The 24,338-nt window shown below is 43.1% G+C and overlaps 1 protein-coding gene and 1 pseudogene across 2 annotated transcripts in view; one reads left to right on the top strand and one right to left on the bottom strand.

Moving 5' to 3' along the window:
- The window catches only part of LOC308438375 (cytochrome P450 2D10-like), a gene marked incomplete at both ends in the record, with an annotated part of 48,228 nt that extends 24,427 nt beyond the window's left edge, over positions 1-23,801 (bottom strand). Inside the window, 3 exon segments of the mRNA XM_080939733.1 lie at positions 22,563-22,649; positions 23,481-23,694; positions 23,758-23,801. Of these exon segments, the coding sequence (XP_080795859.1) occupies positions 22,563-22,649; positions 23,481-23,694; positions 23,758-23,801 (345 nt within the window).
- On the top strand, positions 8,743-11,915 carry LOC308438101 (cytochrome P450 2D3-like; annotated as a pseudogene). The gene is made up of 5 exons: positions 8,743-8,946; positions 10,583-10,737; positions 10,862-10,996; positions 11,073-11,144; positions 11,826-11,915. The product of its transcript is annotated as a cytochrome P450 2D3-like (transcript).
- Positions 23,802-24,338: the final 537 nt, after the last annotated feature.

Raw genomic sequence — 24,338 nt, 5'->3', positions numbered from 1 at the left:
ACTGTCAGGGGAAGAAGAAAGCAAATGAAGAGAGAGAGGGAGATGGGGAGAATGAAGGAATGAAGGTAAAGCCATGGCTTCAATGGAGCCATATCAGGTGGGCTGGATTCTCCATCTATATGCAAATACACCAAGAACAATTTGGGGTCTGTGATACTGGGGACTTGACTGCAGTCTACCCCAACACCTGTGCCGCCTTCATAATGCCTCGGTCTATCTGCCCCAGGACAAGCCTTCCAGGAGAGACCAGCACAGGTGTATTTGGTGGTTGACTCCTTCTAATTGGTAAGAATCACCCAGGTGATACTGGTTTTGAAGGCATGAAGGGCTCATGAGCAGCAGCTGAGGCTTGGCCCTGTGGGAGTCCGTGGAAGGCCATTGGTGAAGGTGCAGCCTCAATTGCAGTTAATGGCCCAGGACTGAATGCAATGATGTTGAGGCTTGGCACCAGGAAGAGAGCCTATGAGAGGCTATTGGTGAAACCTAGTTGCAGCAGACGACCCCAGTGTGTTGGAGATGTCAGTACCATAGGATGATCAATAAATAGCAACAGCAGTGGCATGGGTCAACCGGAGCTTAGAGTGCTACACAGGCCAGAGCTGCAGAAATGAGGCTAGCTAACCCTTTGGAGGAGCTTCGGAGATCTTGTGTGAATCAGACACTGAAACAAGATGTAACATTGATGTTTCCTTGAAGACACCAAGATATTTGAGATGCCATAGTCAACGACTATATGCAGAATAAAGCTTCTAACTGGGAGTGGAAGCAGCCCAGGAGAAAGAGGTTTGTTGTAGTCAACAAAGGTGAAAAAACAGTTTGAAATCTGAAGACTTATTTGATAACAGACATGGAGATGTTTGGAGTTTGCCCAGCTGGTTTCTGGTCTTGCCTTTGGGATTACAGTTAAGTGATTGGATGAATCTCAGAAGAGACTTTGACCTTTGGACTTTTAACCTTGTTGAGACTGCTATATACTATGGAGAATTTGTAGGTCGGATTTATTGTATATATTTATGCTATGTTTAGGTATGGCTTCCATAGACTCATTAGTTTTAACAAGCTTATGAGGTCCAGGAAGTGGAATGTTATGGTTTGTATATGCTTGCCAATTTTAGAAGGTGTGGCCCTGTTAAAGTAGGTTTGTCACTGTGGGTGTGGGTTTTCAAACCCTCATCCTGGCTGCCCACGAGTCAGTCTTCTGCTAGCAGCCTTCAGATGAAGGCGTAGACTTTTCAGCTCCTCCTGCACCATACCTGTCCAGATGCTGCCATGCTCTCTCCTTCAGGATAATGGAATGAACATCTGAGCCTATATACCAACCCCGATTAAATGTTCTTTATAAGAGTTGCCTTGGTCATGGTGCCTGTTCACAGCAGTAAAATGCTAACTAAGACACATGTCCACACCCTTCAGCCCCATAGGAAAAGCCACAGAGTGTTTTATAGTTTAGTTCTCTTAGCCATTTTAGAGTGGTCTTGTAGCTTACTGCTATAGAATACCATGGGAGAGGTGAAACACCACTCTCCGTTGTTTGCTTGACTGTCAGTCATTGCATACTTCTGAACCATGTAGCTATGGGCATGGATGTCTAATGACCCTTCTGGGAGCCTCTGGGATTCCTGGGTGATAGCCTCTTTAGTATCTTTTTTTTTTTTTTTTTTTTTTTTGAGAAATACCTATACAGCTGTCCACTGTGCCAACTGACTTTCTGCTGCACTGGAAGGCTGTATATCTTAGACTGTTTTGGTGAAACCACAAAGACTGGTTGTTGCCTCATTGTTCTAATAATAAGTGATGGTGAACACTGTTAATGTGCTTGTTGGCTATTTGTTGAGTTTGCACAAATACCTGTGCAAGCCTTTGGCTCATTCGATTCACCTTGTCCACCCTGTGCAACGTCCGCCTGAGCAAGATATCCTTGGAGCGGTGGGTTATGGAAAAGGCCAGCTACCTCACAGATGCCCTCACCACTAGGGCTATTGGGTGATGGGTGTGGAATGCGTGTCGGGACAAGGAGATGGGAACAGTATCTTTACTTTTACATGCATCTCCACTCCCAGGGAGTCCCCTTTATCCTTATACTTTCTATATCAAATCTTTATGCAGCGTGACTGCATCTCTCATTTATGCCTGTTCTTTGAGTATCAAGATCCCGACTCTATCAAGATGCTAGAAGTAGTGAAAGAAAGCTTCAGACAGAATATTGACTTGTTTCCTGAGGTATGATGCTAATGGCAGCCTGCACAGCTGCTTCATGTATGTCCATCTTCCCACAGGATACCGTAGACAGGTGATTTGGAAAGGCGACACTTAGAAATGTCAACCACAGGAATGAACTTGCCAAGCCTGCAGCACAGAAAGGGGAGCAGTGGACCAAGGTCAGGGCTTCTAGACGGTGAGAACCTGGGCTTTCAGCCCACATGAAAGCCAACATCGACTATGAGATCTTCCAGGTGGAATATTATTTTTATACCATGGTGCTGCAACAGCCTAAAGGCTAGAAGTAAGGATGACTCAGGTGATTGGTGGGAAGCAATAGGGGCCGCGTCCATCTTGGAAGAGGCCTGAGCCCTCTCCCACCCACGGCGTGTCCAGAATACCAAGAGGAGCCCCTGGTCTGCATGGAGCTCTTCCTCTTCTTCACCTGCCTTCTGTAGAGTTTTATCTTTTCTGTGCTTTTAGGATAGCCCCTTCCCAGTGATTATATCTACTCATTGTAAGCCCTACCTGCTCTGTGCAGTGGTTTGCTAGCAGGGGAAGGGGTTCCATCCTTCTCTACAGTTTGGCCTTATTGATGTCCAATCTGTGTCTGCAACTCAGATTCCTGGTCCAAACACCATCCTTGTCTCAAAATTTCCCTAAGACTACAGTCTACAATCCTTATTGCCCTTCTGCCTCACTCCATATATGGAGGACTTTAATGTGGTAAGAAAGTAAAATATGTACATGTGACTTTTGATACCTTCTCAATCTTTCATTTGAGAAGCAACTAAAAATGAAATTATCCATTGCCTGCATTGTTTTGTTTCTCCATGCTGGGTTTCTAAATCAAATTAAAACCAATGAGGGAACTGGTTATTGCAGTCAAGCATTTGAACGTTTGTCAACAATTTAATGTTACCTGTATTAATGGGATTCCTTATTATCCTCAAGAACAAGGAAGTGTGGAACAGGCCCATGGAACTAACTATAAAATAATATTTCATAAAATAAAAGAGGGGAGATTATATCCCCGTACACCTCAAGCATATTTAAATTGTTTTCTTTTTATTTTAAAATTTTGGTGCCAAAGAACTCTCTGCTGAGTGTTTATGGCACCGTACACACACTTGTGCCTACGGGAAATGGAGGGATCCACTCACTGGCTTATGGCATGGTCCTGACCAGGTATTAATACGGGGAAGAGAGCATGTTTGTGTTTTTTCCTCAGAATGCTGAAGGAGTGTGGTGGCTGCCAGAGTGATTGGTGACATGCTGATGCTGGGACAAACAATGATGCTGAATGTGAACTGCTGAGTGCCCTGTCAGTGGTGACAGGAAGCTGTATTGGACACATGTTCCTGATCCGCCTTTGTTTGCCTCTTTCCCAGTCTGGAAAACCTGCCTCTCCTCAAGCTTTTGGACCTTGTGGGAAAGAGAACATGAAGACTGTAGAAACTGCCCACAAAAATTGAGTCAAATAGAGAAGTTATAATGGCCCTTCTCTTTCCTTTAATATGACCAGTTATTCTGACTCAATCATGGACTGGTCTGAAAAAATCAACCCAAATTTTTAAAAAAGAAAATAACAGTCTGCATTTGAAAGGCTGGTTCTGGACATTTTCAGAGACATATTTGAAAACTGACAGCTGCCTTGTATGAGTTTACATTTGCAGTAGATGAAATTGGAACAGGATCTGAATTAAAATCTGGCATGTCTGTTAGGGTGGTCTATCAACCAGCTTTTTTTTTAGTGCCTGAGAGTATGACAGGACTTGGTATTCTGTAAAAACAGCTTATAGAAACTGGAAGAAATGAATCAGGCTTTAAAGAGATGGAAGGCATAGTGGGCTTGATTGTTGCTGGTATAGCTGCTGTAATTACATTAATAGCTGGAATCACTGCTTTGCAATGGCTATGACATAAGAAGAAAGATAGATACTTATGTTACTCATTTAGCAGAAAATGTTACTAATGCTCTGAGTCTTCAGGAAGATTTAAATAGACATTTGGTACAGTGGACTGATGCTCTTTATAATACTATTCAAATGATGGAAAGGAGGTTCAGAATTTAAGAGTAAGAAGGTATCTTGAGTGTCACATTAAATATCAATGGATTTGTTTTACTTCTAATTGGGAAATTTGTGTTACTTCTACATCTACTACAATTGAAAGAATATTGAAAAACATTTGCAGGGTATTTGATATAATTTAACACCTCTCTGGATGTTTTAACTTTGCATATTGAGATTATGAATTTATAGGATGCTGCTCTGCTGAGTTTTGATGCTGTGGATATTGCTGATAAAATTAATTATGACTTAAAGTCAGTATTTCCATCTTTGGTAAGCTTCAAGAATGGCTTATATAGCTTGATCAGGTTAGAACACCTTGTCCTGAGAATACTTTTATTCCTGCACAATGTAATAAAGATTGGATTTAACAACATCATGTTGAGGGCCGTAATACATAGCTTGAAACTAAAAAATGAATCCCCCAAAAGAGTTATTAATTTAATAGGCTGGCAGCCAAAGATGGGTAAGATTATGATGCACAGTCTTACCAACCCAAGATTGTATAGCATTTCTTTTGAAAATGCATATTCTAAGATGGGTAAGGAAGGCATGCTTGTCAGAACAACCTAAGACAGACAGTATTGTTTACAAAATAAAAAGAAGGAGATTTGGAGAACTTGGGAGACTGCTTCTATAAAATTGACCAGCACCTGTCGCTATGCTCAAAGAGGTATGCTCAGATAAGAATATTCACATTTGGGCTAATACAAAGCTCACGGTCCATGCAGCATTGGATTCTGCGGCATTCCTTTTATCTTGGTCATCCTGATAAGCTCCTAGAAAGAGTGACTAAGGTGCTTTGTTTATTGCCTTGTTTGATCTCTTTGTTTATTACCTTGGTTGATTACTTTGTATTTGATCTATGATCTGACCCTATTCTCTGTAAGTACCTAGAATGGTATAAAAGGTGAGTTGGGTAAATCAGTTTAGACTCAGTACTAGCTGGAGTCATGTTATAATGTTGTCTAAATATCTTTTTCTTTTCAATCCTCATTTCCTACCTTGAGACTGTTAGCTGACTGAGATTGTTTGGCCACTCCCTTAATTCAATTTAATATTTTTGCACACAGGATTCATCCGCACATTACTTCCTATTGACACTTTAATACTCAAAACATATATATTTTTCTTTTGTCAGATTGATAGACTAGTTTAAAATGTGTGCTCATGGTGGGATTAAAAACTGGGCTTCTAGTTTTTATCTTTTGGTGTCATACATGACATCATCAAAGTGAAGATGTGTTGACTGGGTGTTGGCTCCAGTGAAGGATGGGCTGACTCACACTGCATTTTCCTGCAACAGGAAAGTGAGTGCACAGACAGGTGAGGGATGTCACACACTGTCCATGTTCTCTCATCCATAAGACCTATTTTTCTGTCAGGATCATGTGATTTTAGGGGGACTGGAATATGGATATTCATGTCAGAAGCACAGGTGTGCTATGTCCACAATAGGGAGGCTACTCCCTGGCCATCAGTTAGCATTTGTGTTCCCAGGTTTGCGATTCTCTGCACACATGTCTACAGATACTTGATAACTGTCCTTTGGACTCCACTAGAATAGAACAGATGGAACCTGGGCACATCTCACCCAGACTCCATCTTTTCCTATTATTTGCTCCACTGGCTTGTTTTGTGTCAACTTGACACAAGCTGTAGTTATCACAGAGAAAGGCTTCAGGGTCCTCTGGCTCCCTATGTCTTGCCTTTGGGATTACAGTTAAGTGGCTGGATGAATCTCAGAGGAGACTTTTAACCTTGTTGAGCCTGCTATAGACAATGTGGACTTTAGGAGGGAGAATGATTGTATATTTTTATGCTATGCTTAGGTATGGCCCCCATAGACTCGTTTGTTTGAACAAGCCTATCGGGTCCAGGGAGTGAAATGTTATGGTTTGTATATGCTTGGCAATGTTAGAAGGTGTGGCCCTGTTAATGTAAGTGGGACACTGTGGGTGTGGGCTTTAAGACCCTCATCCTGGCTGCCCATGAGTCAGTCTTCTGCTAGCAGCCTTCAGATGAAGATGTAGAACTTTCAGCTCCTCCTGCACCATCGCTGCTCAGAAGCTGCCATGCTTCTCTCTTAACAATAATGAAATAAACCTCTGAGCCTATAAGCCAGCCCCAACTAAATGTTGTCTTTTATAAGAGTTGCCTTGGTTACAGTGTCTGTTCACAGCAGTAAAACCCTAAAAAGACACGTGTACACTCCCTTCAGCCACTTAGGAAAAGCCATGGCGTGTTTTATAGTTTGCTTGTATCAGCCATTTTAGAGTGGTCTTGGAGTTTACTTCCATAGAATACCACGGAAAAGGTGGAACACTACTGTCCAGTATTTTGACTCTCAATCATTGAACTCTTGTGAACTGTGTAACTGTGGACATGGATGTCCAATGAGCCTTCTGGGAGCTTCCTTTGCCTTCTGTACGTATTCTCAAAGGGAATTCCCGGGTGATAGCATTGTTAGTAGTTTTGTTGAGAAATCCCTGTACAGTTGTCCTCAGTGCCCATTGACATTCTGCCCCAGTGGAAGCCTGTGTATCTCAGGAACCACAAATATGGTTGTGGCCTCATTGTCCTAATAATAAGTAACAGTGGGCACTTGTTAGCTATTTGACTGTTCACTTTGCACAAATACCTGTGCAAGCCTTTGGCTCATGCTTGCTACAGGTACATGATGTATCATTTTATTTCTGGTTCTTTATGTCACGTCAGACCTTGGAATGGCCATTAGTTTCTTCCTCCCATGGTTTGTTTCTCTTCCTTTTTAACAATGTCCCTGTTACAGAACATTTGCTTTATTTATTTATTTATTTATTTATTTATTCCTTATTTATTTATTTATTATTTGGGTGAATATGGCAGTGTGTGCCGTGTGTGTATGCAGATGGAAGAGGGAGTAGGCTACACTAAAACAAGTTGGAGCACTCCTTCCACTGTGTGGCTCCAAGAGCTCCAACTCAGACTATTGGTCTAGGGGCAGATGTTTACCCACCAAGGCATGTCAGCAGCCAGCAAGTGACCTCTGACATGGATGCTTTTAACTATTGAAAAACCCAATTTTGCTTTAGTCCTTTGATGCTTGGGCTATATTCTTTGTCAACAGAAGTCTATTTGGATCTGAAAACAGTTGTACAAACCCCACCTACCTCTTCAGCGATGGAGGTGGACATGGAGGTTGTTGAGTGTGATGATCCTGCTCAGACGTCCCCTTTGTGTGCATTTTAGGGATACACAAAATACTATTCCAGGAATTATACATATTGTTGATTCTCAATAATTTACATTCCTTTACATGTCAACTGTGTTGTCTGAAGCATGAGTTCTGTGATTTGAGATTGCATAGTTTACCCACCATGGTAATGGACCACAGTCCCACTGTGGCCTTGCACCATGAGAGGTACAGTAACTATCCATGGATGGAAGTGTCACCAACCTTAGCCAACCTCGGCCATCCTTTGCCCAAACTAAGCTTCCCCAAGGCGACACTCAAGAGTCACAATCATCATAATGAGTCACTTCCCACTTCTGAGAATGCTTAGGGAAAAAAGGAAGACCTGAAAATGGCTCTGATGCTTCCTACTGGCCATCCTTTCAACAAAACAAGACATCAAAAGCTAGAAGGGGAAATAAACAGTACAGAGGACAGAGTTCAGGAGCAATGTGCTCAGGTTCTGTGTCCTCTTCCAGGAAGTCCAAAGGACAGCAGTCAATTATCTGTAGACATGACTTCAGAGAATTGCAATCCTGGGAGATCAGCTGCCCCCAATGACCAGGACTCAGCTTCCTGTTTTTGACATAGCACCACTGTGCTGCTGACATGAATCTGCAGCCCCCAAAGCCCCTAAAGTCACATGATCCTGACAGACCACAATTGTTCCCATGGCTGAGAGGACAAGTACAGAGGATGAAGGGGACAGTGGACAGAGCCACCAGGCAGGTGGTCAGCAGAACACCCAGGTCTCTCCCAGGAGCTGTAGACATAGGGGAACACATTAGTGCACACAGTGTGTGACATCCCTCAGCTGTCTGTGCACTTACCTGGTGCAGGAAAATTTAGCCTGTTTTGGCACATCCCCCACTGGGAACAACACTCAGTCAACTCAGCTGCATCTCTTTGGTGATGTCACGTATTACACAGATAAGTAGAGACTAGAGGCCAAATGTTTTGCCCCACCACTGACGTAGAGATTTAAGCATCAGACTCCAGAAATTACTCTGCAAGTTTTCATTCGCAAACCAGGATGAACCCAGCAGTCTGAGTCTGTCATTAGCCTGAGCAATTGTCTCCCTAATCCCCTTTCTGACCAGGAAACAAGCTGGTACCTGTCTCCCATGCAGGTGTCCACTCAGGTCAAATTGTACTTAACTAAGACCCTTGTGATCTGCTCCAAACTATGTTTCCATTCTAGGGAACTGGGTTGGGCCAGGACAAGAATCATTAGGTTATTGGGAAGCCTGGACAGCCATGGAGCTGCTGACAGGGACTGGTCTCTGGCCTGTGGCCATGTTCACAGTCATCTTCATATTACTGGTGGACCTGATGCACCGGCACCAGCGCTGGACTTCTCGCTACCCACCAGGCACTGTGCCATGACCTGTGCTGGGTAACCTGCTGCAGGTAAACCTGTGTAACATGCCATACAGCTTGTACAAGGTGAGTGACTTAGTGGTGGATGGTGACTGAGGTTATAGTGTCAGAAGCACATAGTGAGGATTGGGGCGCAGGTCAGACAGTGATCCAGGTCCCCAAGAGAGGATAGGATAATTAATGTTTTTGTGGCAGACACTGGGAGTTTATAGGGACAAATTTCAAAGGGCAAAGACCAAAAGTTGAAGCAAAGTATGAGAGCAAAGTTCAGTCTATTTGTACAGGGCAGCAGGTATAGACTTCCAAAGGCCTTTATGATCCTGACAAAGACGAGGTCTTAGCATGGTGTAAGGTCTACTACAGCATTTCAGTCAGTGCAGAGAGGGGCTGTGGCTGCCTGAGTCTTGCTGCTGTGTGCTCTTTGGCCTCACTGCCCATCTCAGGGAATGAGAGGTGCTTCATGTGTCCTGGGATGCTTTAAAGGACCCAGGGCAGTTTCTAAGTCTGACAAGGTCACAGCTGAGGTGTCACATCTACTGTAATTCCTTTGCTCGCTTAAAAAATAAGATGCCACAGTAATAGGCAGTGGATGAGCATTTTTACCAGAATATATGAAGACCAAGGCTCAATAACAAGCAACACAGACACACAGACACACAGACACACAGACACACACACACACAAATGAGAACACACATTCATTTGTGTACACACAAATATTTTCTCACACACGTATGCACTGGAACCTGCATGTGCACACTGAACATTCTTTTCTATGCAGAGCTGCTTCTTTCATGTCCATCTTCCCAGAGGATGCTGTAGACAGGGGATTTGGAAAGGAAACATTTAGAAGTATCAACCACAGGAATGGAGTCAACAAACCTGCAGCAATGCGAGGGGAGTAGTGGACAAGGTCAGGGCTTCTAGAAGTTAAGAACATGGACTCTCGGCCTACTTGAAAGCCACTATTGACTGTGAGATTTCTGTGCAGAATTTTTTTTTCTACTATGAGGCTACAAAAGCCTAAAGGCCAGAACTAAGGAGTCAGGGGATTGGTGGGAACAGATAGGACCTGTGTCCATCCTGGAAGAATCTGGAAACTAAGACTGGTTGAGATCAACACTAAGTCCATGTATCCAGGAGCCAGAAAGATGGTCAGACAATTTCCAGGCAATTATGGCGCTGGAGTTTCCTTTCTCGAAACACTTACTAAGGTGAGAACTGATTCTATATGTTTACCCCAGACCTGCACATCTTTGTTGTGGTAATAGCACTCCTCACATCATGCATACGGGAACACACATCGATGTTATGATGATGATGATGATTATTAGTAATCTTATCTACTCACCTCATTAAATTAAAGGCAGCAGAGAGGCCTACCACTTTATATGGCTGTTACCGGTTTTGAAAATGTTCCCAATTTGTTGCGCTCAACCTCGTCCCGCAAGGAAAAGATGCAACACGGCCAGGTTCTTCTCTCAGCGGTTTATTCAGGATTCCTTTCCTGATGCTTTGATGGGTCCGGGGAGCCCGTTACCCGGGAGGCTCTCTCCTTTTATTTTCCTCGCCCATCCGCCAGCTGATGTGTCTTATCATAATTGGTCAGTAACGTGGTGTGATACAGGTGCATGCGCTCTTGGGGTGTTTACTAATTAGAGAGGGCGGACACCGGCGCCATCTTAGGGCACGGCTCTTTGTCACAAATCCAATACAGCTCCCTATACCAATTCTCCTGTGTATCCCAGGGTTGGATGACAAAGGACATTTCTCACCATAGTGGATAAGCTGGTGACTGAGCACAAGAAGAGCTGGGACCCTGACCAGCCACCTTGAGACCTGACTGATGCCTTTCTCACTGAGATGGAGAAGGTGAGAGACTATGGGGTGTGGTGTCCACTGCATTGTGAATGACCCAGTGTCACCCAAGTCATCAGGAGGGTATTATGGGGTGTCCCAGTCTCTACACTGACTCTACTGTCACTCTCTGCTCCAGGCCAAGAGGAACCCTGAGAGTAGCTTCAGTGATGCAAATCTCTGTCTGGTTGTCTTTGAACTATTTGGTGCTGGGATTGTGACCAGTTCAATCATTCTGATCTGGACCCTGCTGCTAATGATCCTGTATCCATATGTAAGCCTGCCTTGGGCTGGGAAGAATAGAGGAAGAGGTTAGAGGCTATCTCACTTGGGACACTTGTGGCTTTCAGTACTGGTTTGACCAGATCACCAGTAAGGATTATGGGCATCTTACATCCATGTACCCACCCAAGAACATAGAGGTAGTGGAGGGACAAGGGACATCCACTGGTGTTCCTTAACTAAGAGAATACTGTCTTTTAGGCCGAGTACAACAGGAAATTGCCAAGATCATAGGCCATGTGCACTATCCAGAGATGGCGGACCAGGCCTGAATACCCCTCACCAATGCTGTCATCTCTGAAGTGCAGCACTTTGTAGACATTATCCCAATGACCTTGCCACATAACACTTCTCATGACATTGATGGTCAGGGCTTCCTTATTCCTAAGGTAAGCGTGGGTCTCTCCAATGTCTATGACAGTGGTGCCAGCCAGACAGTCTTGATCCGCTCAGGTAAGAAGGGCTACAATATAGGAGACCAAATTCTCAACCCCACAGAAGGACCTTCACCTGGGTAAGTATGGGAAGAGAAACAGTAGCAAGATCAATACATTGAGAATTCAGCTAGAAAGGAAAGCAAGGTAAAATGTGGGAGGAGTTGTCCTACCAGCCACTGTCAACAAATACAGGTGACAACCTGTGTACACATGTCACTTGTCACATAGTCATAACAAAGCATTACTGATAACTGAGAAGCTTCTAGGGTTGCGGTTACAGTAAAGGATGTGGTGTGTGAGGTAGAGATTCTGCATGTAAACTTGGCGGCCAGGGTTTAGGCAGCCCCAGTCAAGATCATGTTTACACCATGTGCTCCATGCCAGGAGATGACCCTCATCCCCAACCTGTCCTACATTCCAAAGGATGACTCTGTCTCTGAGAAGCATCCGGCTCCCGTCCTGAAAACTTCCTGAATGCCAAGGGCCACGTCGTGTACCAGGAGGCACCTATGCCACTCTCAGCAAACACCTCTGGGTTACCTGGCTCCATGTCTCTTCCCACAGTGCCTGGGAGTGTAGAGCACAAAAAAGGGGACACACTGACTGAGCCCGCTCCCACCCACTGGGTGCCGAGCATGCCTGGAGGAGCCCCTGGACTGCATAGAGCTCTTTCTCTTCTTCCTCTGCCTCCTGCAGAGCTTTAGATTCTCGGTGCCTGCATGACAGCCCCAGCTCAGCGATTATGGCATCTACACATTGCCAGTTAGTCCAGATCCCTACAAGCTCAGTGTAGAGGTTTGCTAGCAGGAGCAGGGCCCCATCCTTCTCCCCAGTTTAGCCTGACTGATGTCCAATCAATAAGTTCTGTGTCTGCAACTCAGATTCCTGTTCCAAACACCACTGTTGTCTCAAAGTTTCCCAAGACTACAGCTTACAGTTTACTGACGCCCTTCTGCCCCAGTCCATATATGAAGGACTTTAATGTGGTGAGAAAGTAAAACATGTACATGTGACTTTTGATACCTTCCAGGCTTTCTTGTTGCTTTAGCAGCAGAAGAACCTAATAATGAAATTAGTCGTTGCACACACTGTTTTGTTTCTCCACACTGTGTTTCTAAATCAAATTAAAATTGATGATGGGACTGGTTGTTGCAGTCAAGCATTTGAGTGTTTTTCAACAATTTAATGTTAGCCATATTAATAGGAGTCCTTATTATCCTCAAGAACAAGGTAGTATGGAACTGGCCCATGGAACTAACTATAAAATAATATTTCATAAAATAAAAGAGGGGAGATTATATCCCCGTACACCTCAAGCATATTTAAATTGTTTTCTTTTTATTTTAAAATTTTGGTGCCAAAAAACTCTCTGCTGAGTGTTTATGGCACTGTACACACACTTGTGCCTACGTGAAACGGAGGGATCCACTCACTGGCATATGGCATGGTCCTGACTGGGTATTAATACGGGGAAGAGAGCATGTTTGTGTTTTTTCCTCAGAATGCTGAAGGAGTGTGGTGGCTGCCAGAGTGATTGGTGACATGCTGATGCTGGGACAAACAATGATGCTGAATGTGAACTGCTGAGTGCCCTGTCAGTGGTGACAGGAAGCTGTATTGGACACATGTTCCTGACCCGCCTTTGTTTGCTTCTTTCCCAGTCTGGAAAACCTGCCTCTCCTCAAGCTTTTGGACCTTGTGGGAAAGAGAACATGGAGACTGTAGAAACTGCCCACAAAAATTGAGTCAAATAGAGAAGTTATAATGACCCTTCTCTTTCCTTTAATGTGACCAGTTATTCTGACTCAATCATGGACTGGTCTGAAAATCAACATAATATTTAAAAATTAAAAGTTACAGTCTGCATTTGGAAGGCTGGTTCTGGACATTTTCAGAGACATATTTGAAAAATTGACAGCTGCTTTGTATGAAGTTACATTTGCAGAAGATAAAATTGGAACAGGATCTGGATTTGAACAAATATTACTGGATATATTAAGTCTCCTAATTTTTTATTAATTGGTCATGTTTAAATTACTTTTTTTCTATGATGTTTCATTCAAGTTGTGTTGATTGTAGACTTTCTAATTGTGTTAGTTATTAAAATCTGGCACGTCTGTTAGGGTGGTCTATCAACCAGCTTTTGCTTTATTGCCTGTGAGTATGACAGGACCTTGGTGTTCTCAAGAACAACTTGTAGAAACTGGAAAAAATGAGCTTTAAACAGAAGGAAGACATAGTGGGCTTGATTATTGCTGGTATAACAGCTTCAATTACATTAATAGCTGGAATCACTGCTTTGCAATGGCTATGACATAAGAAGAAAGATAGATACTTATGTTACTCATTTAGCAGAAAATGTTACTAATGCTCTGAGTCTTCAGAAAGATTTAAATAGACATTTGGTACAGTGGACTGATGCTCTTTATAATACTATTCAAGTGATGAAGAGGAGGTTCAGAGTTTAAGAGTAATAAGGTATCTTGAGTGTCACATTAAATACCAATGGATTTGTGTCATTTCTAGTGGGAAAATTTGTGTTGCTTCTACATCTACTATAATTGAAAAAAAATGAAAGGCACTTGCAGGTTATTTGGCAGAATTCTAACACCTCTCTGGATATTTTAACTTTGCATCTTGAGATTATAAATTTTAGGAATGCTCCCCTGCTGAGTTTTGATGCTGTTGACATTGCTGATTATAATTTATAGCTTAAGGTCAGTATTTCCATCTTTCTCAAGCTTCAAGAATAGCTTATATAGCTTGATCATGTTAGAACTCCTTATCCTGGGAATACTTTCATTCCTGGACATTGTAATAAAACTTGCTTTTAACAACATCAACATCAACATGTTGAGGGCCATAATACATAGCTTGAAACTGAAAATGAATTCCCAAACAGTTATTACTTTAATGAGCTGGCAGTTAAAGGTTGTGCACAGAGCCTTACCAAACTAAGACAGAATAGCATTTCTTTAGGAAGTGCATATTCAAAGATGGGGAAGGAAGTCATTCTTGTCTGAACAACCTAAGACAGACAATCTTGTTTGCAAAATAAAGAGGAGGAGGTATGAAAAGCTTTGGGCACTGCTTCTAGAAAATTAGCCATCACTTGTCACTGGGCTCAAGGAAGTTCACTCAGATAAGAATATTCATATTTGGGCTAATACAAAGCTCAAGGTAAGCTCAGCCTATGATTCTGTGGCATTTCTTTTATCTTGGTCATCCTGGTAAGCTCTTAGAAACAGTGACCAGGCATTTATTGCCTTGTTTGATCTGTTTGTTTATTACCTTGGTTGATTACTTTGTGTTTGATCTAAGTTCTGACCCTAGTCTTTGCAAGTACCTAGAATAGTATAAAAGCTGAGTGTAAAAAATAAACCATGTTTAGTCTCAGTGGCTGGAGCCATGTTATAATGTTGTCTAAATGTCTTTTTCTTTTCAATCCTCATTCCCTACCTTGAGACTCTGTTGACTGACTGAGCTTGTTTGGCCACTCCCTTAATTCAGTTTAATATTTTTGCACACAGGATTCATCTCTATTTGACTTCCTATAGACCCTTTAATATTCAAACCATATATTTTATATTTTTTTCTTTTCTCACTTTGATACAATAGTTTAAAATGTTCTTGATGAGATGAAATTTGAGAACATAGTTTCTGCTGGGCTTTTTAAAGATTTCCTTTGTCAATGTGTATAATATAAATATTTTTACTAGCCTCAGGTAGACTCTTCAGACAAGGACATAAAGGAGCCATATTCTTCACCAACATACCACAAAAAGTCTCTAGGCCACATACTGAAATCCTTCTCCACTGAAACCCCTTAAGCCATGAATGGTCAGTTCAAATCAATCTCAGCAATAAGCTTTTTCATAATCTTACTAGGATATCCAATTAAGCCCACTTAAATTATTTCACTGCTTTCCAATTCCAAAGTCCCCAAATCCACATTCTTCCAGACATAAACATGATCAGACCCATCACAGCAATACCCCACTCCTGGTACCAACTTCTATCTTGGTTAGTTTCTACTGCTGTGAACAGACACCATGAACAAAGCAACTCTTATACATAACATTTAATTGGGGCTGGCTTACAGGATCAGAAATTTAGTCCAGTTTCATCAAGGCAGGAGCATGGCAGCATCTGGGCAGGCATCCTGCAGGCAGAGCTAATTGTTATTTTTTTATTCTTTAATCTTCTCTTTTACAATCCCGGCTTTATTGCCCTCACAGTCCACCTTTGACTGTTCCTCATCCCACACCTACTATCCTCACTCTCCTAAAAAATGTCCCCAACCACCAACATTACCACCCTACCAGACCTCCCCATGCTCTGGGGCCTCAAGTCGATTGAGAATTAGGTGCATCTTCTCTCACTAAGTCCTCAGATGAGGCAGTCCTCTCATATATGTTTGTTTGGTCCTCAGATTAGCTGGGGTATGCTGCTTGGTTGGTGGCTCAGTCTCTGATGAATCTTGGGGATCAAGGTTAGTTGATACAATAAGGTCTTCCTATAGGCTTGTCCTCCTCCTCAGCTTCTAGCTTTCCCATTATTCAACCAGAAGGATCACTTCTGGGTGGGTGTAAATATCTGCATCTGACTCTTTTAGCTGCTTGTTGGGGATTTCAAAAGACAGGCTAGGCTCCCATTTGTAAGCACACAATAGCATTAGTAACAGTGTCAGGCCTTGGGGCCTCTTCTTGAGATGACTCCCAATTTGGACTTATCAGTGGACCTCCTTTTCCTTGAGCTCTTCTTCATTTTTTTTCCATGCAGTTCTTTCAGACAGAAACAATTCTGGGTCACAGTTTTTGACTGTGGGATGGCAACCTTATCCCTCCACTTGATGCCCTTTTTTTTCTACTGGAGATGGGCTCTACAAGTTCACTTTCCCCAATGTAGGGCATTTTATCCAACATACCTCCCTTTGAGTCCTGAGAGTCCCACCTCCCAGGCCTCTGGTACTTTCTAGAGGGTTCTCCACCTCCTACCTCCCAAGGTTGCCTGTTTCCATTCTTCTAATAGCACTCAGGGCTTCAGTCCTGTTCCTCCACCCAGTACCTGATCACTCTCTTCTTCCTCTCCCTGTCCTCTTTCCCACCCAGATCCCTACCTACTCTACCCACCGCCATGATTGTTTTCTTCTCCTTTCCACATGGGATTGAGGCATCCTTACTTGGGCTCTTCAGCTTGTTAACCTTCATGAATTCTGTGAATTGTATCCTGGTACTTCCGTATCATTTTTTTTTTTTTTTTTGCTAAAATCAATTTCTTAGCCAGTAAATATCATGCATGTTCTTTTGAGTCTGAGCTACCTCATTCAGGATGTTATTTTCTACTTTCATCCATTTGCCTACCCAACTCATGATATTATCATTCTTAATAGCATAGTTGCATTCCATTGTGTAAATTAGCCACATTTTCTATATCCATTCTTCTGTTTTGGACATCTGGGTTGTTTCCAGCTTCTATCTGCCCTTATAGTAGAATTGGGCAACTTTTGGGTATATGTCCAAAAGTGGTATATCTGGCTCTTCAGGTAGATCTATTTCCAGTTTTCTGAGGAACCTTCATATTGATTTCCAGAGTGGTTGTAATAGTTTGCAATCCCATTATCAAATGGAGGAGTGTTCTTCCTTCTCCACATCCTCCACAACATGTGCTATCTCAAGAGGTTTTGATCTTAGTCATTCTGATTGGTATAGGATGCAATCTCAGGGTAGTTGTAATTTGCATTTTCATGATCTTTAAGGACACTGAACATTTCTTTAAGTGTTTCTCAGCCATTTGAGATTCCTCTGTTGTGAACTCTCTGTTTAGTTCTATACCCCATTTTTTTTCATTTATTTAGTTTCTTTGGTGGTAAGTTTCTTGAGTTCTTCGACTATTTTGGATATTAGTCTTCTATTGGATGTGGGGTTAGTGATGATTTTTTTTCTCAATCTGTAGGTTGCTGATAAGATCCATACCTAAACATAATAAAGGTAATTTACACCAAACTAATAGCCAATATCAAATTAAATGAAGAGAAACTTGACATAATCCCACTAAATTCCAGGACAAGGCAAGGATGCTCATGTTCTCAATATCTATTCAATATAGTACTCAAAGTTCTAGATAGAGCAATAAGACAAAATAAAAAGAGATCAAGGGGTTGCAAATTGTCAAGGAAGAGTCAAGGTATCACTATATGCAGATGATATGATAGTATACCTGAGCTACCACAAAAATTCTAACAGAGAACTACTACTATCTCTGACAACTTCAGCAAAGTGCCTGGATATAAAATTAACTCAAATAAATAAGTATCCTTCCTTTATATAAATGATAAACAAGCTTAGAAATAAATTAGACAATACCCTTCATAATAGTAACAAATAAAATAAAATATCTTGGGGTAACTCTAAACAAACAAGTGAAGTATCTGTATGGCAATAAACTTTAAGTACCTCAAGAAAGAATTCAAAGATCTCAGAGAATGGAGAGATCTCTCATGCTCATGGACTGGCAGAGTTAATTTAGTGAAAATGGCCCTCCTGCCAAAAGCAATCTACAGATTCAAAACAACCTCCATTAAAATCATTACACATTTCATCAAAGACATGGAAAAAGCAATTCTCAAATTCATCTGGAAAAACAACAAAAAAAAAAATCAGAATACCAAAAATAACTTTTAGTAATAAAAGACCTTCTGAGCTAATCACCATCCCTGACCTCAAGCTATACTACAGTGCAATAGTGATAAAAAGCCATATGGTATTGATACAGAGACAGACATGTTCACTAATGGAATAGAATTGAAGACACAGAAATAAAACCACACATTTACAGACACTGGATCTTTGACAAAGAAGCCAAAATTATACAATGGAAAAGAGAACACATCTTCAATAAGTGGTGCTGGTCTGATGGGCAGTCTTTCTGTAGAAAAGTGAAAACAGACCCATATTTGCCACCTTGCACAAAGCTATAGTACAAGTAAATCAAGGACTTCAACATGAAACCAGAAACACTGAATCTAATAGAAGAAAAGTGGGAAAGAGCCTCAAATTCATTGGCACAGGGGTAAATTTCCTAAACAAAACATCAATGGCTCAGGCTCTATATGAAGAATTGGTAAACTAGGCCAATTCACGCAACATGTAGGCTTCTTTAAGGCAAATAACATAGTCAGAGAAAAAATTTCTATATCATCTTCTGAAGGCTGCTAGCAGAATACTGGCTTCCACACACTAGGATGAGGGTCTTAAAGACCACAGCCACAGAAACCACCTACTCCAATAGGTTCACACCTTGTATTAGTACCACTCCCTGGGTCAAGCATATATAAAACATAGCAACGTGTAAGAAGATAGGAGGCTATGCCTCCTGCCTTGCCCACATCTGGTTCCTGTCCATACAACTTACCAGGCCAATTGGTAAAGTTGGCAAGAGACAGGAGGACAGTGCGCCGAATCTTCAGTCATCCACTGTTCCGGTGAGTCCTTGCACAGTCGTGAGTTGACAGCATCACCATTGCTCTCACCATTTAAGCTCATAATGTGGGAAGATGACACATGCACACTTGCAGTCTGGAAGCAACCAAGGAGACCCAGTTCTGTCCTCTGTTACCCACATTCCTCCAATTGACTGGGTTCTTATGGGTCCAGTTTCCCCCCTGAGTTCTCCATAATTCTGCTGCCACACAACAGCACATGTCCCTCATGTTCTAACTTGAAATCAATGACTTTTGCTTGATGACCAGGTCACATAGCACCACTACTAGACAGTGACCTCTTGCTCCATATGTCTCACACCTATCTCCTACCAACACTGCCTACATGACCTCTTGACTTCAGAGCTGTGCACAGAGCCTAGGTTGTCAACTATGGAAACCGGCAGATGGTTTGCACCAGTGTCTTCTGCATTTCCATGATCTCTAAGGACAATGTTCATTGACCAGAATCCACTTTAAAGGCCACATGTGAGAGAGAAACACATCTGCAGTGTTGTACCAAATGGAGCCAGGGGTCATAAAATCTCCAGAGGAGAGGCACCGCAGATATCAAGAATTAGGTTTAGCACACAAGTTCCATGTGTGTTTAGCACTTATGGGTGTTGAGCAAATGATCTATCACTGATCTACATTCACAGCCTGAGATCTGGACCTTGTGGCTAGGAGTGTCACATCTTCTAGGTTATCTCAGATATGACCACCCAGCTGTGACCTTAATGGAGCATGGAAACTGCTGTTGGGCCTCTTAGCTCCCTCCTATGAGTAAATAAAGTCAGGTGTCTTAAGGCAGGCAGTAAGGTCCAAGACTAAGCAGTACATTTTCCCTTTTGATTTCTTGACTAAAATGCTACATTAGACCCTAATTCCTCTTCCAGAGCCTCAAGACCTCATCCATTGTTGAAGCAGAAGTGAGTTGATTCTCTAAGCCTTCTGCCTTGTGCAACCATAGGCCAAGTCAGCTGCCATGTCTTGCCCCACATCCTGGTCTTTCTGTGCACACATTACACTGAGAAAGAGGTGCTACAAGGAAACTGCTAAAGCTGTTTGCAGGCACACCTCTCTTTCTGTCTTGTGGCTTCAGTATCATTTTGTGTTGCTACAGGTCCTGAGATCTCTTTTACCCTTCATTCTCTCCTCTCTCTGTGTATATAAATAGCATGGCACACTCAATGAAATCACACACTTGTATGTTGTCATGTGTGTTTTGGCATGTGTCTTGGAAGCAGATAAAATCACAAAACATCTATCTATGCCTCAGGTAGACCAGAAGAAGGAAGGTGTCATGAACATGAGTCCAGTTCATCTTCAGTCAGCTACCTAATGAACACTGCTCATAGGTCTTTCTTGAAACATCTTATATCTACAACCTCAGCCACCTAAGATGGAGACCTCTTACTGGAACCTGGCATCTGGTCCCAATAATGGAGGAAAGGCTGTCTTTTATCCTGTGCCCTGGGTTGAGCTCCTGCTTTTTCTCTCAGTCTGGATGCTAGGAGAGGTAAGAATCCTCTGGGAAGATTTGACTCCTGGATTCCCTCCTTTTCTTGCTCCATCCCCCACCTGGCGCTTACTCACTGGAGGGCATGAGATACAGAGCAGAGTCCACAGGAGGTGTGTGGACTCGGTCTTTTCACATGACACTGTGAGAAAGGACATAAGTGCTCAGTGAGCTCCTGCTCCAAAGTGAGAGTCCACAGGAGGTGTGTGGACTCAGTCTTTTCACATGACACTGTGAGAAAGGGCATAAGTGTCCAGTGAACCCCTGCTCCAAAGTGCAGGACAGTGAGCCACTCATCTGATAATACTACATTCTGGGCTTCAAGGAGCTAAAGGACATTACTTCAGACTAGAATAAGACCAATCAGCACCTTTAGACAAAGGAAAGAAAAGGGCTGTAGAGAACATTCAACAGTGATGAGAAGTGGGTGTTCTCTCAGTGCAACCAGGCTTGACTTTCAGAGTCTACAGGATAATTTACAACTAACCGGACTGTAGTCCCTTGGGATCTGATGCTCTATTCTGTCTTCAGTGCACACTGCACACATGCAGGCAAATGCCCATGCAGATACAATAACAATAAAGGGGAAGAGGTGGGACAAAGAGGAGTGAGCACTTAGAAGGTGTGAATATTTCTGTAGGCAAAAGGAGGTGTTTGTAAATATAGCTTCCTCAGCATTGTGTTTGGTCCTGTACATTCTATAAACGATTGCATGGTTACCGAAGATGGGGGGGGGCATCCTTAATAGTCCTATGAAAATACAGTCTGTGGCAGAACATTTTCTTTTTCACAAAAGCAGCATCAAAGTCAATGTCTGCACAAAACTGTGTTTCAAGGCAGGTCAAATAGATCAGGGCCTTGAGTTGCTGTAGACTGGTCTCAGACGACATGAAGTCTAAAATGAGCCTTGTGGAGTGTCAAATGCCTCTAATACTCTTCCCTGGTGCCATCACACCCCCACACTTTCAAGACTCCAAAACACTTGACCTTTCCTACTGAGTAACATCCCATCAATCTGTCACATGTGGTTGTGGTAAGGACTCATCTGGGTCTGGACAGGTGTTCCCAGAGAGAACAGAGGGATCCTGACCATTTTTGGAGTCTGACCTGTCCCTTTTGGCTACAGAGAATTTCTTCCACATCCTTTGATCCGAGTGTGAAAACAGCCATGTCTCTGGTTGTGAAAGCAGTCTTTACCACTATTTGTAGCTCTTAGGATGTTGGTGACCTGTGTCACCATTGTCACTAGAACAAGATTTGTGCAAATTTCATTTCATCACAAGCCACTCAAAAAAAAAAAAAAAAAAAAAAAAAAAAAAAAAAAAAGTCACTGAAACCACTGAGTCTAAATAATGTTTGCGGTTTGTGACCAACACAGCAGCCACTGATGGGGCTTTGTGTGTCATATAGGGTCAAGCACTGAACGTCCACACAACTGCCTCTCCTCCTACTTTATCTAGATTCTTTGCTCACTCTCCCTTTTCATTCCCTTCCTTCCTGCAGCATTCCCTGATGACCACCCGACCCACACCTGTTTTGGAGACTGTTTCTCATTAGTAGTCCAGCCTGTGCAGCCCACGCTGGCCTTGAACTTCCATCTGTTTGCATCATCCTCCCGTGTGCTTTACGGATGGCCAAGGCTCCTGGAGTAATAAACTATTCTCACCACATTAAATTCGTCCATAGGATGGATGAGGAAGAGGGCACTAAGAATTGTAGACTTTGTGTTGGGACACAATTGAGAAAAGATGGGCATTGGACTGGGAATTTGATTTGAAGACAAAGAACTGGCTGTGCTGTCCTCTCCCTCCTTCTTTTTGTCCCCCACTAAGGTCTGTGTCTACCATAACCTCGAGATTCCTCCCAAAGTCAGATCTACCACCCTCCCGCATGCTAAGAGGGCTCCAGAATGGATTTCAGAGAATTTTTGTTGGATTTCTTAGCTCCATTACCACATGCATCATGCCCTGTTCTTCCTCTGCTCACTGTTCCCATTGTCTGGCTGTGATGCCATCTATGTCCCCACACAGCCTTTTGTCTTTAGCTTTGTGCCCACAGCCTAGGTGTTGAAAGATGGGCATTTCAGGGAGTCAGCAGTGTCCTCTCCACAGGTCCCCAGCACTTTCCACTCAGCCTTCAATTCATTGAGCACGACCATGGTGTTCCAGCCCATCTGCAGACTGAACACGTCACCGTAGCGGTGTCGCAGCTGAAGTAGAGGACAGAGCACAGGGGAAGTGGAGTTCTCCAGAGATCATACAAGCATGCTCACTGCGCAAACGTAAGCAAGGTATAGAGTGTGAAAATGTGGTATGTGTGTGAGAGCATTTTGGTGTGCATGCACATACATGAGTTATGCACTTGTGCATGCTTCCCTGTGTGCATGTGTTTGTACATGTGTGTGCTCACATGTGTGAATGTGTGTATGCACGTGCATATGTATTGCTTGTTATTGTACCTTGGTCATCATATATCCTGAAAAAGATGCTCTTCACTGAGCTCCATCCCAAGCATGAACATGCCTACCACTGTGGCATCTTATTGTTAAGTTCAGGAAAGGAATCATAGTACATGAGACACCTCAGCTCTAATATTGCCAGAGCCAGAAAAATGTCCCATTAGCATTTCCTCACACATGAAGAAACTCTGGTTCCTTGAGACAGGCAGTGAGGCCAGGGAGCACAGAACAGCAAGAGATTCAGGCAGACACACTATTTCCACTCAGTGTCCTGACTGACAAGATGCAATAGACCTTGTATCGTGCTAAGACCTGGTCTTTGACAGGATCAAAAGGGACCTTTGACTTTATGGCTGCTGCCCTGTTGAAACAGACTGAACCCTGCTGTCACATCTTTCTTCACCTCCTTTAATTTGTCCCCCAAAACTATTATCCTATAAAGTTCTAGTGGCTCTCACTAAAAACTTGCTAAGCCTGTCCCCTCTTGAGGACCCAGATCCCTATCTGACCTGAGCCTCAGTCCCCACTATGTGCCGCTTCTGACAACAGAAGCTCAGTTACCATGATCACTAAGTCACTCACCTTGTACAGGCTGTATGGCATGTTATATAGGTCCAGCTGGAGCAGGTTACCCAGCACAGGCCATGGCACAGTGCCTGCTGGGTAGTGAGAAGTCCAGCGCTGGTGCCGGTGCATCAGGTCCACCAGTAATATGAAGATGACTGTGAACATGGCCACAGGCCACAGGCCAGTCCCTGTCAGCAGCTTTATGGCTGCCCTGCTGCTGCCCAGGCTTCTTAATGATCAATGACCAACAGTCAATACAACACTTAGTGATCCTAAGTTTGGAGTGTGTCACCTTATAAAGGAGTCCCAGAGATGTTCTTTTTCCTCTGCCTCCATCCCCAATCCAGTGTTTGGTCTGGTCAAGTATAGGGAGGGGCCAGTGATGTTCTGTCCCTCCCAGAGCCGAGCATTCTGATTCTGTTGGGCTGAGCATGGTGGGCAGATGGCCAGAGGACCCCTGCTTTAAGATGTATGATCTGCTTTTTGCGTGCAGAAAAATCCTTTGGTATGGTAAGCATGCGAAAGTTTGGGGTCTTGAGGACATGCCTCAGAGAGGAATGAGATGTTCCATACATTCATGGAGCTCTTTGTTTGTAGGCAGGACATGATGGTGGAGTGGAATCCAGTTGATGGCATGTGTAGGGGTGAGAGCAGTGGGAAGCTTTCTCCTGCAGTTGAGGAAAAGTGGCTGGAGCCCCTATTAGAGAGGGAAGGACAGTAGGGAATGCAGGTAGAGTTCATAGGGGTGGGATTTAGGCAGTGGGAAGGATGAGTGAGGTCTAGAGGGTGAATGAAGCTGGAACATGTGCATCCTAGCACAGGTTTGTGGTCATCCAGTTGACTATGCAGCAGACATACCACAGCAGACTAGTC

Source organism: Micromys minutus (genome assembly GCF_963924665.1).
Source record: "Micromys minutus genome assembly, chromosome: 27".
NCBI classification, from domain to species: Eukaryota; Metazoa; Chordata; class Mammalia; order Rodentia; family Muridae; genus Micromys; species Micromys minutus.
The sequence above is the reverse complement of the archived record's forward strand: the minus strand, read 5'-3'. Positions and strand labels throughout refer to the sequence as shown.